The 16,728-nt window shown below is 35.0% G+C and overlaps 1 protein-coding gene across 1 annotated transcript in view; it reads right to left on the reverse strand.

Moving 5' to 3' along the window:
- Positions 1-16,728, reverse strand: part of LOC106877016 (translin-associated factor X-interacting protein 1) — a 40,590-nt gene that overhangs the window by 22,916 nt on the left and 946 nt on the right. Inside the window, exons 2-15 of the mRNA XM_052974680.1 lie at positions 16,290-16,343; positions 14,703-14,771; positions 13,776-14,000; positions 12,678-12,812; positions 11,317-11,386; positions 10,226-10,514; positions 9,030-9,141; positions 8,592-8,653; positions 7,351-7,440; positions 6,532-6,697; positions 4,334-4,456; positions 2,758-2,916; positions 1,650-1,877; positions 127-230 (exon numbers count right to left, since the gene is read on the reverse strand). Coding sequence (XP_052830640.1) covers positions 127-230; positions 1,650-1,877; positions 2,758-2,916; positions 4,334-4,456; positions 6,532-6,697; positions 7,351-7,440; positions 8,592-8,653; positions 9,030-9,141; positions 10,226-10,514; positions 11,317-11,386; positions 12,678-12,812; positions 13,776-14,000; positions 14,703-14,771; positions 16,290-16,307 — 1,850 coding nt within the window. The 5' untranslated portion in view covers positions 16,308-16,343. The remainder of the gene's footprint in view (positions 1-126; positions 231-1,649; positions 1,878-2,757; positions 2,917-4,333; positions 4,457-6,531; positions 6,698-7,350; positions 7,441-8,591; positions 8,654-9,029; positions 9,142-10,225; positions 10,515-11,316; positions 11,387-12,677; positions 12,813-13,775; positions 14,001-14,702; positions 14,772-16,289; positions 16,344-16,728) is intronic.

Raw genomic sequence — 16,728 nt, forward strand, 5'->3', positions numbered from 1 at the left:
GTGTGTGTGTGTGTGTGTGTGTGTGTGTGTGTGTGTGTAAATAATGAACATGGAAACCATTAAGATTTAGAAAAATTATCAAAATTTCAACAATAGAAATATTATCTTTAACAGTTGTTGACTTACTTGATGTCAATTATCTTGGAAATATTTTCAATGTAATTCTTCCAAGCTCTTCTCAGCCACTCTCTAATGGAACTCAAGAATGGACCAATTTCTCCTTCTGCAGACTATTTAGACAACAAAGAGATATTACCATGAAATATCATTGTATGACTTGATATTTCTAACATAGTTTAATAACATTGTTATTATTTAGAAATAGCTTCAATTTGATTATGGTTCATATCTGAAAGTATGAAGGTAATATGATAAATATTAAGGTACAGAATATTAAAAATAGCCACTTGGACAATAAAGATCAGAATACTCTGCCTGATGACACCCTGAACACATCTGAGAAAACTTAACAGCAGCTCTGTTACAACCAATTATGTTAAGTGACCAATGATGTTAACTGATACAGTCAGATATGTTAACTAGTCCGTGTTGTAAACTGATACATCCACTTCTGTTAACTAACCAGTATCATTAATTGATATATTGGTGATATAAAGTGTTAAGTTCGTGTGAGTTATTAGCCAGGAAAAAATAACTAATTTACTTTAAACTGTAATTTATAAATGATAAATTGATTTCATGAAAAAAAAGAAGCAAAACAATGGATTTGGTATCTCATAGTCCAATTTAACCAATTGTCTTTACAGATCCTCAGGAAGAAAGGTTTTCTTCATTAACATACATATTCTAGATATGATAGTCTTAGGTATCATTAGATACATATGATAGTTTTAGCTGTCAGTAGGTAGATATGATAGTTTATGTTTGAGTTCAAATCACCGAGCTTGACTTTGCCTTTTATCTTTTTGGGGGGCGATGAAAAATGTACCAATCAAGCACTTGGGTTGATGTAATCAACTATTTCTTCCCCCAAGATTTCAGGCCTTGTGCCTTTAGTAGAAAGGATTATCATCATTATTATTATTAACTGTGTGACACCTTGGGCAAGTGTCTATTATAGCCCCAGGCCTGCCAAAGCCTAGTGAGTGGATTTCATAGACAGAAGCTGAAACAAACCTGGTGTGTGCGTGTGTGTGTGCATGTAAATGAGTGTCACTGTTATATAGGCAGTACCATTCATTTCTAATACAGTGCGAGGAAATATCTGGTCATGGAGAAATATTACCTTGCTTAGAAGGAACAGGTAGGGGTAGTCAACAAGGGCACAGAAAAATCTGCCTAAATAAACTACAACCGATGCACAGAAGCTTGGAAAAGTGGGTACAAAAATGATGATTAACAACCTGTTTTGATTGCCTACAAGACGTTTTTATAAATCCCAAGTCATGATAATAAATAAGATGGTTATTTTGAGATGATTGAAGAAGGTTATTTGAGATGATGATTCAAGGTTATTTGAGATGACTGATGATGGTTATTTTGAAATGATTAAAGATGGTTATTTTGAGATGACTGATGATGGTTATTTTGAAATGATTAAAGATGGTTATTTTGAGATGATTGAACAGCACAATTAGTGTAATAAAAGTTTTATAACAATATTATTATTGGTAATGGCAATTATTTACCTCATGTAGCAATTTTTCTACATGAATTTTTTCACTTTCTAATTGTGTAGTAGCTTTTTCAACTAATGATGCAATAAAATCTGATTTTGTTCCTTTCAAAAAATCTTCTAAAAGTGTGTGGAATTCTGTTTTGGTGATATATTTCGTTTCAGTCTTATGATTTATACGACAATGGTTCTCCAAATTTTTTGTGAATATTTCTTGACAATGGTAGACACTTTCTTCCAGCTGTTGAAATAGATTTACATTAAACTTGATTAGGAATGTAACAGTTAAAGAACATCAGAAGTCACCAATTTGTAATGGTTAAGTGTAAGATCTAATTTAACAGTTTATAAATATTGAAGATCACCAATCATAACAATCATATAACAATAATATGCAGCGAATAAATGAGAGAAGATATAAATTGTTAGTTGAAATGATCCTTAATATATTGTTGTCATCATTACAAAGTAAGTTACAATTACTTTGAGTTAGTGAGTTGTAGATAGTTAGGTTCATCCATGGGTAACTATTAGAGAGAGAAAAGGTAACAGAGTTTAGTCAAATAGAAAATGTAAAGCCTTGACCCATGTTTGACTCAAATAAGGCTAAGAGGTCAGTTTACGCTCATAAATTTCTTAGTGCAACAAGTGAGAACAATAGAAAAATGTAGATTTGGGTTCAAATTCTGGCTTAGAAATTTGGAAGCTATTTTTTATAGGACGTAATAAATTTTCTTTATAATTTTAGAAAATATTTCCAATATCTGATAATTAAGTCCATTAGACTTCCACTAAAAGAAGTCTGTTCTATATAAATGCACACACATATATTTATGTATGTATATATATCTATGCGTATGTCTTTGTGTCTACCAATATGTTTGTTCTCCACCATCACTTGACAACCAGTGTTGGTTTGTTTACATCCCTGTAACTTAGCAGTTTAGCAACAGAAACCAATATAATGGGTACCAGGCTCTAAAAAAAAAAAAAAAAAAGGGGAAGTACCAGGGTCAACTTGTTCAACTAAACCCTTCAAAGTGGTGCCCCAGCATGACCACAGTCCAGTGACTGAAGCAAGTAAAAGATAAAAGATGGTTTGTAAATAACCACTACTATACCTCTTCGTTAAGTATTTTCCAGAAAAGCTTGATGTAATTGTTAATTGGTGAGAGTTGTTTTAGTGTGAAGTAGAATGTATAAGACCATTCGATCCTCAAAGTTTCATCTGGGTATTGCTTCGTCATGTAAGCCTCAAGAAATTCCGTGAGGCTGCTCTCCTATAAAAACTCACAAAAAAGGATTTACTTGGATTTGAATCCATAATATTTCTACCGTTTCCTAGGTTAACTTTAATGTCAAAACTGAGAAAATTTCATTGTTCAATGCAAATGCTTACTAAAGTAATCAATTAATTAGAAGCATACAAAGTAACGATGTGTTTCTTATAGACAAAGTGTGAAAAAACTTCTGAGATGATAGCTGCAGTGAAAGTCTTTCCATGTTTGAGAGCACACAAACACCACCATTTCCCACTATTTCCACTTGCAGCAGGAAGTATACTACCATGAGATGGTTACCTCCAAGATATGAATCTATGTTACTGGATATACTTTATGTTAGTTTCATCTGCCATACTCTTCCATGCTGGCTTACGGCATACTGAAAGGGGATATTAATTTTGGAGTTTTCTTTCTCCTAGATTGATTGGGCCATGCCAATTCACCAATGCAGGTCTCATTTTTTGCAAGTGAGCATGCATTTCAGTGAGTTGATTGCAGTAAACCTCTGCTGTAATGCTCTGATTGGCTTCCAGAAAGCCATAATGGACAACAGCAATTGCAGACCACCAGACAGTCACCATAATCTTTTGCTGATGCAACTTTGGCTTCGGGAAATGTTTAGGGGACTCATCACGATCAAGCCATTGACCTGATCGTTTAAGGGTTATCATAAGGGATCCACTTTTCATCACAAGTGACTATTTGGTCATGAAAAGGATCATTGGTGTTTCGCAGAAAGAGCATCGAGCACACTTCCAAACGCTGAACTTTTCAATTTTCGTTGAGCTCATGCGGTACCCATTTATCGAGCTTTTTCACCTTACCAATCTTCTGCAGATTGCGTGAGACCGTTGCAATACCGACACTAAATGCCTGAGACATTTCTCTGACACTTTGACGTGGATTTTGTTCAACAACTGCTTTCAGTTGTTCACTGTCAAGACTGCATGGCCATCCTCTACCTTCTTCATCTTCAAGGCTCTCATCACCACTACAGAATTTCTGAAACTACCTTTGTACTGTGTGATCACTTGTGGACCCCTCTCCCCATGCTCTGTTGATATTGGCAGCAGTTTGGGAGGTATTGTTCCCCAGCTTGAACTCATGCAAGAAAAGTAAGCAAAGGTCCTTTTTTTTGTCATGTTCATAATTAAGGGCGCCTGTGCTTCAAGAGTGTTTTCTGTCTTAAATAAGTAGAAAATTATTAAAGATCATGCATCAATTATTAAGTATGTCGAAATTCTCCTAAAATATAATTAAGATACGATGATAAAGTTGCATTTCAAAACACAACACTTAGAATAGCCATTATTTTTGGGACAACCTAATAGTATTAATGGTTTAAATCTTATTGATTGTCATCTTCAAAGTAATGCTATGTTCACAGTTTTGTTTCAGTGGTCAACATACTCACTTCTTCATATACACGGTGAGACCAAATATCTTTAATGAAGTAAACACAATCTCGCTGAGTCATCCGTCGGTTACTAATTTTCCCTTCATATCTTAAGAGTTTCGGAACATCTGGAGAAAGACCCTATAAGAGAATGTGGAAACTTAAAACTACTTCAAAGAAACTTTATTATTGTCTAAATTTCAGTAAACTTAAAAATTTTTTTTACAATAATGGCACAGGTGTGACTGTGTGGTAAGAAGCTTGCTTTCCAACCACATGGTTCTGAGTTCAGTCCCACTGAACTCAGAAAGAAGCCCGTCATATATATATTTATGTGTGTGTCTTTGTGTCTGTGTTTTTATCCCAACCATTGCTTCATAGCCAATGTTGGTGTGTTTAGGTCCTCGTAACTTTCTTTTTCTACTCTAGGCACATTAGAATGTGGCCATTCTGGGGCACTGCCTTGAAGAACTTCAGTCGAATGAATCAACCCCATGCTGAACCGCTAGCTTTTAAGGATGTAAACAAACCAACACCGGTTGTCAAGCGGTAGTGGGAGACAAACACAGACACAAAGACACACATACGTACACACACACACAGTCAAATCAAATGAACCTTAAAAATAACAATAAGAAACAAGATGTGCACATGGAATATATTAGTCTGACGTTCAGTACACATATATATATATAAATTTGAAATGGAGATCAAAACAATAATTTTTTTTTTTTGTTTTGGTTTCCATTTCTAATTAATATTTATATATTGATAAACTGTGTTTATTTTATTTATTTACCTATTTGTTAAGAGCGATAATTCATAACATTATTATTGATATAGGTAAAAAAAAACCAAAAACCCAGTAAATTCTTCAGATATTTAATATCCCTTAGATGGTTATTTAACACCTAGCTAAATTGTTATAAATATATATGACAGGTTTCATTTTACCAGATCCACTCACAAGATTTTGGTCAGCCTAGGGCTATAGTAGAAGATGCCTACCCAAGGTGCCGTGCACTGGGACTGACCCCAGAAGTATGTGGTTGGGAAGCAAGCTTCTTATCACACAGTCACACCTTCGCCTAAATTACCTATCAAGAGTGGGAATGTGTGTATCATTAAAAAGCTAGAAGCTGCAGTTTTTCATCGTAGAAAAGACAGATTCCTTTGTGGACATATTGTGCTAAACAAAAAAATAATAATAAACATCAGAAAAACACTGTCTGTAGCTGGTCTTCTCTTGGAAAAGCCCTGCTTCTCACATGGACAACTGTATGTTGGCTGCTCAAGAGTGGGCAGCAAAAAAAACCTATTTGTATATGCTCCACAAGGGAAAACAAGGAACATTGTTTACAACGAGGTGTTATAATCACAACAGCAAGAAAGTATGTACATGATCACCTTCTTTTACGAAACTTCATTGACGTTCATATATTTATATTGATATACATATATATACGTGTGTTTGGGTGCGTGTGTGTATATACATCTCTATATATAAAGATGATGCGTAGTCTAGACGGCGTTTTTAGATTTCATTATTCTCTTTAACCCGGGCAACACCGGGTATTTCTGCTAGTAATATAATAAAAGAGGTACTTTTTGACTAAAAACAGATCTTGTAGATTATATCGTGTAAGTTGGACATAGTCTGGATAGTTATACAATCACTTGCCTGTGCGATTAACCACTGATAAAGGAATCTTTACCAAAGGGGCCCGTTGTAGCCTCTGACTTTTCACCGATATACATACGTTAACTATGTCATATAGACAAAGATTTTAACAAGTAAATAGTTATGTTTGGTCAAAATATTCTTGTTTAAAAGTTTGCTGGGTCAAGGTCGAAGGCTGCACCTATATCCAAACAGCAAGAATGACAACCTTGCAACTACCCGACAATAAATGGTACTCTTTGTTCTCTGACTCCGGCTTGTACTAACGCCATTTGTACCATACATATGGTGTATGTGTGTCTTTGTGTTCGTGTTTGATTTGTTTAGATCCCTGTAATTTAGTCGTTCGCAAAAAGAGAAAGACAGAATAAACACTAAGCTTAAAAAAACCCCAAAACAAAACAAATATAAGAACTGAGGTCAATTTGTTTAACTCAGACCCATTGAGGCAGTGCCCCAGCATGGCTGCAGAAACAAATAAAAGAGTAAAAACAAATGATATTAAAAGACTGTAATAAATGAAGTTAATAGAAACCTTTCCAGTAAATGAAGTTATATCCATTTCAAGATGAGCAGCTTCTTTAGCACTGATAGTTTGTATTAAAACTTGTAAAAGTTCCTGGGAGGCTGCCTCAGAAGATATTTCTTGCCAGCTGACATCTTCGCCAGTGATATAGCCAATACATTTCTTCCAATGTTGTCTAAACAATGAAATATAAACAAGTGTTAGTTTTCTTAAAAAGAAAAATTATTTTAGGTATGTAACAACTATGACTACCAAGTGTGGTGTATATGTTTACCCATTGTTCATTTTATCATAAAATATAAAGTTTTTGGTTTTGGTTGAAACTATGCAAGACTTTTCACAGGTTTAAAATGTGGCATTGTTTTTGTTATCTTCATTCCAACGAAGAAGCTTTGTATGTTTGTTAGAAACCAGCTCCTTCTTCAGAAAAATTTTAATATTTATAAACAGAAAAGAGCATGCATAGCTACCTACCTACCAACCAACACACACAAGTTTCTTTCACTTTCTGTCAACCAAGACCAAATCTCATAAGTCAACCAAATCTCATAAGTCAGCCAAATCTCAAAAGAAAGCCAGAGGCTAGAGTAGAAGACATTTGCCATGCAAGTTTGCCATACCAAAACATTGTTAACAGACTTATCAATGCCAAAGAGAAGTTTGTTTTTTATCAAATTTTCCAATAGCAAGAGACCATTTGAGTGTTGTTCAGGATGAGAATCCATACTGTGATGTGAATGTATGATATAATTTTCTTATAAGAAACTTAAGTCCTACATATGTAATTCCAAGTAAATGTATCGTTTTGTGAGAAAATGTAATACATACATTGCTCCTGTTATTGACTGTAGTTTCTGCTGCTGTTGGTAATAATGGTTCCTTTCCTCTGTTAGATTTTGGTTCATCTTTAATAAAATTCTGTTTTAAAGAAAACAGAAAACATTGAGAAACTTTTGACACAGCATAGAAATAGAATGTATTTTATTTAAACGTCAAAGAAAACAATTTAATCTTGATTTTAGAATCTTAATCAATTCTAGAAATCACTGAACACAAACTGACTTCATTTCGCTTTATAATTGCATATACACACATATATATATATATATATATATATATATATGTACGAGGGGGGGACCCAAAAGAAACCGGAATTTTGCAATATTATTTTATTCATTTAGTTTTACATGTTTACACTTTTATCGCCTTCAAAGTATTCTCCATTTGAAGCAATGCATCGGTCCAGAGGCATTTTCCACTATCCGAAGCAGTGCTGGAAGTCTTGAGAAGTGATGCCATTTAATACCTTCATCATTTTTATCTTCACCTCTTCTACATCTGCAAATTCCGTAACATCAGCTTTCGTCACCAGTGATGACCTTCAAATAAAAAATATCCAGTTGTGTGTGTGTGTGTGTGTGTGTCTGTGTTGGTAAGCAGTTTGAAGCATGACAATTGCTTTGGCTGCTGTTTTCCCCAGCAGAAACCAGAATTTCATAGAAGCATGCTGTTCATTCATTTCAGCCATCACAAAGATCAACGAACAGGGGAAAAGTACTGCAAAAGAAAGATGCACCATGTTGCGGTACAACAGTACTTGATGCCACCAGTCAGTGAAATAAAATACCTCGCTCAAGAACACAATACGCAGCTCGGTTCGGGAATCGATCTCACAACCTCACGATCGTTAAGCTCAACGCTCTAACCACTGAGCCATGCGCCTTCACACACACACATATATAAATATATATATACATACATACACACATACACCTTTTCTTCATCTTCTTCCTCCTCCTTCCCTTCCTCCTCCTTCCCTTCCTCCTCCTCTTCATCTTTTCGTAATTGTTATTGCTGTTGTTATTCTTATTATTATTCACTGGTTCTTTTATCAACTCCAAAAGAATGAACGAGAAAGTCAACCTTAGCGAAATTTGAACTCAAAAACGTAAATTCAGAGGAAATACTGTCCTGTTTGCTGATGATTCTGCCAGCTCACCACCACCTTAAACTAGAATAAAATATTGAATAAAAATAGCAAAAGGTTGTGATAATAGGATCAGATTTACCCATGTTCAGATTCAAATAGTTTGTAAGTGTTCAGTAAATCTTCATAGTTCATCTTTTCTTCCTGGAAAAAAAAAATAAATAAATAAAAAAAATATTTTAATGCTTTGATCAAAAAATTTATAACCTATCAATGAGTTTTATACAATTTCTACAAATTTATTGGAGAAATACTCGAAATCTTCATCTGCAATAATTACCAAATTTAATTTCTTTCATTTATTTACAGACCAAGAACAAGATGGTTGGATTATATCTATAGTCTTAGTTGGTCATGCTTGGGAATCCAGCCAGAAAGAATAATGATGGTTGCTTATGATAGGACCCTTGATTAGCCGGGATTATGGTATACCTAGAGCAGATCTTCCTGTATTTTCTTTTATCCAAAGCCAGGGACTTTTCAGTACACACCCACATATGAGACAAAGAAAATGGCTTACATCATATTTCTTTTTGACGGAATCATAATCTTTTTTTGGTATAACATCACAATAATTTGCCGTTATTGTAGCAAACATTTGGCTTGCATTTCTTTCTTTTAGTTTTGCCTCTCTGCAATAGAAAGTAAGAGTGGAAAGAGTTCTCTCTCTTCAAATTCTATTCAATGTTATTAAGCGTTTAATTTCAGCAAAAGATAACATTTCTATTAACAAACTTTAAAAATAAACAGTGCTAATTAATATTCTTTGTACTTATAGGCACAGGACCTAAAATTTTTTCGTGCAGGGGTGTGGCTGTGGGGTAGGGTGGGGGTTACCTGATTACATTGAACCTGGTGCTCAACTGGTACTTATTTCATTGAACCTTGAAAGGATGAAAGGCAAAGTCAACCTTGGTGGAATTTGAACTCAGCACTTGAAGCCAGAAGAAATGCCACAATGCTTTTTGTCTGGCATGTTATTTCCACTAGCTCATTACCTAACAATGCTAATTAACATTGGTTTCACATTTTGGTACAAGGCCAGCAGTTTTGAGGAAGTTGGGTATATCGATTAAATCGACCCCGTGCTCAACTGGTACTCAAGTTATTGACCCCCGAAAGGATGAAATCGACCTCAAGATTCCAGTCACTGCTTGGAAACTAACCCCAAGATTCCGAGTTCGATTCCAAGCAATGACCTGAACAATAACAGTAATAATAATAACATCAAAAAATACCCAAGGAATGAGAACCCAGGTTCAAAATTTCCCCAAGACACCTGAAGAAGGCTGGAGGGTGTATCAGCCAAAACGCTGTGTTAACAACAAACAAGATGAGGACAATTATCCGTCAAATGTAAATAATGTACGTATGGTAATGATTTCAAATCTTTGTCACAAAGGCAGCTTAATGATGGGGGTTAAGTTGATTACATTGACCCCAGTGAATAGCTGGTACTTATTTAATCGAGCCCGAAAGGATGAATGGCAGAGTCGACCTCGGCAGAATTTGAACTCAGAACATAGCGGCAGACGAAATGCCGCTAAGCATTTTGCCCAACATGCTAACAATTCTGCCAGCACTCCACCCTTTTTAATATGTATGATAATGATAACGATAGATGATTAATGAACAGTAACAGCTATGATGCAGTGGTGGTAGTAGGAGTGGGGGCAGTGGTAATGACAGTGATGGAAGTGATAAGCAAAAACGCACATGACTGCATTCTTAAGAAGAACGGGATCTTCTTGGACTTCTGATGGTGGACAGTCTGACGGTCGGCGCTTCAGAATTTGTTTCATTGTGAATTGCTGCTGGGCATGAAGATGGTTTATTTCGGTGACTAACATCTTATGATGACTAAGCTCCTTATCATATTTCTCGTGAATATTGTTTACTTCCTCCTTCAATCTACTCAATATATATTCAATCTCCCTTTTATTCTCTAACAAAATGTTCACGTTTTTCTGCAGCCTGAGGTTCTGTTCTTCAACCAAAACAAGTTCTTCAAAAAGCAATACATAAAAAAGAAAAGAAAAAAAAAATCTAATATTAATCAAACAAGAAAAGATTGACAGAAATAGATCAGACAGGTGGACAAACAGGCACAGAGAGAGAGATGGATGGATAAATGTGAAAAAAATTAAAAAAAGAGCCTAAAGTAAGTTCCCTGGACATTGCTGCCTCAAGCTGTAGTACTCATAGGGCCAGTTACCTGGTTTGCATGGCATATAAGTGACCAAGATCACAACATTCCCCCTGAATGGGCCACCAGTTAACTGAGTGTTACTCATTTACAGCTGAGTGGACTGGACCAATGTGAAATGAAGAGCTTTGCTCAAGGACAAAATGCATTGTAAGTTCTGGGAATCGAAACCACAATCTTATGGTCAGGAGTACAACAACCTAGCCATTAGGCCATGTGCCATCATGGATAAATGTATCTAGGAGTGAATAATAAGGTAGACAGACAAATAGCTAGGAAAAGAATGGAAGCAGAGAAAATGTGAAATATTGAGTGGGAAATGGAGAATGAACCTGGAACCATGTGGTTGGGAAGCAAGCTTCTTACCATGCAGCCACACCTGTATAGCTGTGGTTAAGAAGTTTGCTTCCAATCCATGTGGTTTCATGTTCAGTTCTAATGTAACAGACTATCAAAGCACTGGGAATGGATTTGGTAGACATCTGAATATACTTTTTTTTAAATATTCAAATTATTAGATATGGCCTTCACTGATATAATATCATTAATTATAATATAATATTTCCTATGTGATATTTTACTTACAAAAAATTTACCTTACCTTGCTTCTTGTCCTCATAAACGTCCATGATCTTCTTCTCATATTTTTCAGCAGTAGTAACAACCATTTGCTGAAGAGCCAAATAAAATAGAAATAAAACTTAATTGCATTTTTCACAGCTACATATACATAAAAGGAGATATATAACTGCAGATGGATTATCGGCGATTTTGTCCTCCTTCGTCCTTCTTCCCTTTGAACTTTCCCATTTTTCCTGTTTCGGAAGAAGAGCTATGCTCAAAATAAAAAACAACTACTCTTTTCCTTCTCTGAGTGTCATATTAATACATTGCTTGTGCTATGTCCTCTTTTTGTTTTTTAATTTTTTCTTTTTCTTTCTTCTCTGTTTTTTTTTTAAAATTAAATGTGCAGGAGTAGCTGTGTGGTAAGAAGCTTGCTTCCCAACCACATGGTTCTGGGTTCAGTCCCACTGTGTGGCACCTTGGGCAAATGTCTTCTATTGTAGCTTCAGGCCGACCAAAGCCTTGTGAGTGGATTTGGTAGACGGAAACTGAAAGAATCCTATCGTACATACATACATATATATATATATATATATATATATGTGTGTGTGTGTGTGTGTGTGTGTGTGTGTGTGTGTGTGTGTATGTGTATGTATGTATGTATGTATGTATGTATATATTTGTGTATGTGTCTTTGTTTGTGCCACCACCATCACTTGACAACTGATGTTGGTGTGTTTACATCTCCATAACTTAGCAGTTCAGCAAAAGAGACCAATAGAATAAGTACTAGGTTTACAAAGAACAAGTCCTGGGATTGATTTGTTTGACTAAAGGTGGTGCTCCAGCATGGCCAGACTGAAACAAATAAAAGAATAAAAGAACATACATACATGCATAATACATACACGCATACATACATACATGCATGTATGCATACACCCATCCATCCATCCATCCATCCATCCATCCATCCATCCATACATACATACATTCTCCGTCCTTGTTTTCATATACCTTCGCTGCTTTCTTCCAAGGAATTTAGTGCTCTTAGCTTAGTTTTCCCTTGGGCCTGGCCAGATTGGAGCAATCTCGAGTATAACCTAACTGTCTGGATATTTTGCGTTCTTGTCCCATTTATGATGATGATGATGGTGGTGATGATGATACACACACACACACACACACAGTGGGATGGTTTCAGTTTCTGTCTACTAAATCCACTCACAAGGTTTTGGTCTGCCTGGTGCTACAGTAGAAGATACTTGTCTAAGGTGCCACATAATGGAACTGAAATATGTGGTTTGGAAGCAAACATCTTACCACAACAGCCAAATTTTATAAATTTTTATAAATTTTTGCAATATCTCAAACTCCTTCTTTCAATACTTTACTCACCTTCATTAAATTTAATTCGTGGAGTTGCGACCGCAGTTTACTCAGAGTTAGGTCATATGAATTTTTGATAGAAGACAATAAACTTTTGTATGTCCTAAAGTTATCAATTAAATATTCAAAAGCTTCTTGGTGAGCCTATCGTAAAATAAAAGGATATTACAGTGATAAATAACATACAACATAGAGAAATATTACATGGAGATCAATAACGATTCAAAGTAATTCATTTAAAATATATGAAAAATGGTTTGGAAACATATTTACAAACAATGACAATAAAATCATAATTGTAGATGTATGTGACAGTGTGTATATGCGTGTCCAGTCTTGAGCAAGGTACTTTATTCCATGTTGCTTCATTTCACTCAGCTGATAAAAATGAGTGATACCTGTATTTCAAAGGGCCAGCCTTGTCACACTGAATTTCCCTGAGAACTACATGAAGGGTACGTGTGTCTGTGGAGTGCCAGTTTATGTGTGTGTGTGTGTGTGTGTGTGTATGCATGTGTATGTGTGTGTGTGTCTATGTATGTATGTATGTATGTATGTATGCATGTGTGTGTATGTGTATGTATGCATGTGTGTGTGTGTAATGCAGTTATAAAAACCTCTTAATCCACTGAGCTACTCAGAGATTCATAGTGTTTGGTTCTGAACCAAATCTCGCTTTACAGACCCTTGGATGACATCATTTTAGTAATTTGCTTGATCTGCCATTCATACATCTGTTGTCTCTCTGTCTGTCTGTTTGTCCATCTGGAGATGTGAAGTACAAGGCAAAACTTGCATGAGCTGCTCCAGACCCACGAGACATTTGAAAACCGATAAGGATCCCTGAGTGGCCTAATTGTCAGGCTGGAAACAGAGATTTAGTTTGCAGTCTTTGCAAACTTTCTAAGTCTCTCACTGGCTTCATGAGTCACTATCGATCTCATGTTCACAGGAACAATCAGTTATAAGTCAACCAGTTACTGATAGCCATGCTTGGCTAACAAGCAGACAGCCATCATGTATACACATATACATACACAATAGGTTTCTTTTAGTTTCTGGGCATAAAATAAAAGTTGTAATAAACAAATTCATTGAGAGTTTTACCTGCAGAGAAGTGTCATTAACATCATGACTGCTAACTCCAAGCAAATATAATTCTTTCTCCAAAAAGAATTCTAACTGTCTAAGTAATTTCGGTTTATTTTTATTCTCCACACTTTCTTCATTCTCCCAAGATTCACTCTTACACACTGATGAGACATTGGTGTAGTTTTCAGATTTGCTAATGATAGTCCTTTCATCAAAGCATGTTTTCTTCTTTGTGCTAACCTGTAAATAGAAATAAATCTTAGTGGCTGTGTGGTAAGAAGTTTGCTTCCCAACCAAATGGTTCTTGGTTCAGTCCTACTGCATGGTACTTTGGGTGAGTGCTTTCTACTATAGCCTCAGGCTGACCAAGGCCTTGTGAGTGGATTTGGTAGACGGAAACTGCAAGAAGCCTGTCATATATATATATATATATACAAATATACACATATATATACACACATACATACATACATACATACATACATACATACATGTAGATATATATATACATACACACACACATAGTTATATGTATTATCTATGTGTGTGTGCCTTTGTGTCTGTATTCGTTCAGCCACCACCACTCAACAGTCAATGTTGGTGTGTTTATGTCCCCGTGACTTTGTGGTTCAGCAGAAGATATTGACAGAAAATCAGACATTTCATTCTTAATGACCTGATATATATATATATATATACACATACACGCATGTACATACATGTACACACACACATACATATATATATGACAGGCTTCTTTGAGATTTCATCTATGAAATTCATTTACAAGGCTCTGGTCAGTCTGGAGTTGCAGAAGAAGACACTTAGCTAAGGTGCCACTCAGTGAAATTGAAGCAAGTTTCTCGACCACACAACCATACCTTGCTATGCCCCCATTTTTTTTTTTAATTCAATTGTAGCAGAAAGGAAAAAAAAAATTACTTGTTTAGGAGATGGCAGTTCCAGTTTGTTGTCTACGGAATATGTGTCAGGTACCTTCGATTGCATCGTCTTAAAGATAAGCAGTAGAAAGATTTAAATTCATTTTATTTCAAATTCTTTATAGAAAAGTCATTTTCATTCTTATAAAATATAACAATCTTTTTCAATTAACAACAATAGCATATTTATTATTATTATTTTCTTGTTATTAATTTGTCATCATTGTTGTTATCATTATTATTATTACTATAACTATTATTATTATTACTATCATTATTATTATCATTATTATTATTATTATTATTAAAAAGACAGTAAGCTGGCAGAACTGTTAGCATACTGAGCAAAATGCTTTGTGTCTGTCTTTACGTTATGAGTTCAAATTCCACTGAGTTTGACTTTGCCTTTCATTCTTTCGGGGTCGATAAATTAAGTATCGGTCAAGTAGTAGGGTCGATGTAATAGACTTACCTCCTGCCCCAAAATTTCAGACTTTGTGCCTTTAGTAGAAAGGATTATTATTATTATTATTATTATTATTATTGTTCAGTAGTTTTATTTTTATAACGTGCTTTCACTTCACTACCGAGCAGGCAATGTTTATACTCAGCCTGAAGAAAAATTCTGTTTATATTGATATGCAATCGCCTTAGATTGCACATATGGTTGTGGTGCATGTACCTGGTGTATTTTCCATCAGGCAGGTAGTTATAATAGGGATATTGAGCTTTGTAAATTTGTACCCCAGTGTCAGTACGATGGCATGCACTACTCTCTCAATAAAGATAATAATAATAATAATAATAATAATAACAATAAGTTGGCATTACTTGGAACTGCATACATATTGCGTAAAGTACTGTCTGTCTGAGGTCCTTGTTGTGACTTGGCAAACAGTACAAACCCCCGGTAGACACAATATCTTCATTCAACAACCTCACAATATTGTATACTGTGTGACATCTATGATGATGATGATGATGATGATGATAATAATAATAATAATAACAACAATGATAATAATAATAATGATAATAATAATGATAATAATAATAATGATAATAATAATAATGATAATAATAATAATAATAATAATGATAATAATAATACTTTCTTTTATTGGCTACAAGACAAATAGGGACGATACAATGCAAGGGACAAGTTGGGTGTTGAACAATGCTGTGTGTACAATATGTAACAAAAACATCCCTGGAAGTTTCATCTGAATCCATCCAATGGTCCTTGAGATATCTTGCTCATGGACAAACAAACAAACAAACAAACACAACTGAAAACAATACTTCTGTCTTCGCTAAGGTGGAGGTAATAACAGTATTTAGAATACACCACTCAAAATCTGACAAAGATTGAAGGTGGTAGAGGTCTCATATGTGTAGTAAACTACTATAAAGCGTCCACCAATGGACTTACGAAACTAAAAAACATATTTAAAGAAAATTAGGAAAATTTTTTTTTTTGGTTTGGTTATTGTGAATTTGTGAAGCTGATAGCATAAAAATCCTAGCATGTGTTTTTTGTTTTCAATGTTCTGGGAAACTGAAAATATTTTCAAATGAAAATTCTTACCTGTAAAGAAAGATTCATTTTGAAACTTGTTTCTTTTTTTCTCTCTGAACAAATCTGTTTTAAGAAAACAAACAAAAGCCAATTTTCTTTGAAATTCATCATCATCATCATCATCAAAATCACCACCACCAGCACCCTCCCCAAAATTGCTGTTGTTGTTCTTCTTCTTTTGCTGGAGCTCTTCGAGTCTTGTATGTGCAGTGGGCTTTCTGGCTGCAGCCTACGTTATCTGTTCTTTTCAATTATCTAATATTTTCCTGATTACTCTGGCCATGCCAAGAAGGCAATAGTTTTGGGGGAAAAATTCCATGGCATATAACATCCAAACTCCAAAAGCGTCCATCTTTTTTTCTGCATTTAATTCCAACATAATTGTAATCAACAATACCATCTGAAAAGTATTTGTGGAAAGTTTCATTAAGAATTTTCATTTTTCTAT

This window comes from Octopus bimaculoides, chromosome 19, assembly GCF_001194135.2.
Source record: "Octopus bimaculoides isolate UCB-OBI-ISO-001 chromosome 19, ASM119413v2, whole genome shotgun sequence".
Taxonomy (NCBI): domain Eukaryota; kingdom Metazoa; phylum Mollusca; class Cephalopoda; order Octopoda; family Octopodidae; genus Octopus; species Octopus bimaculoides.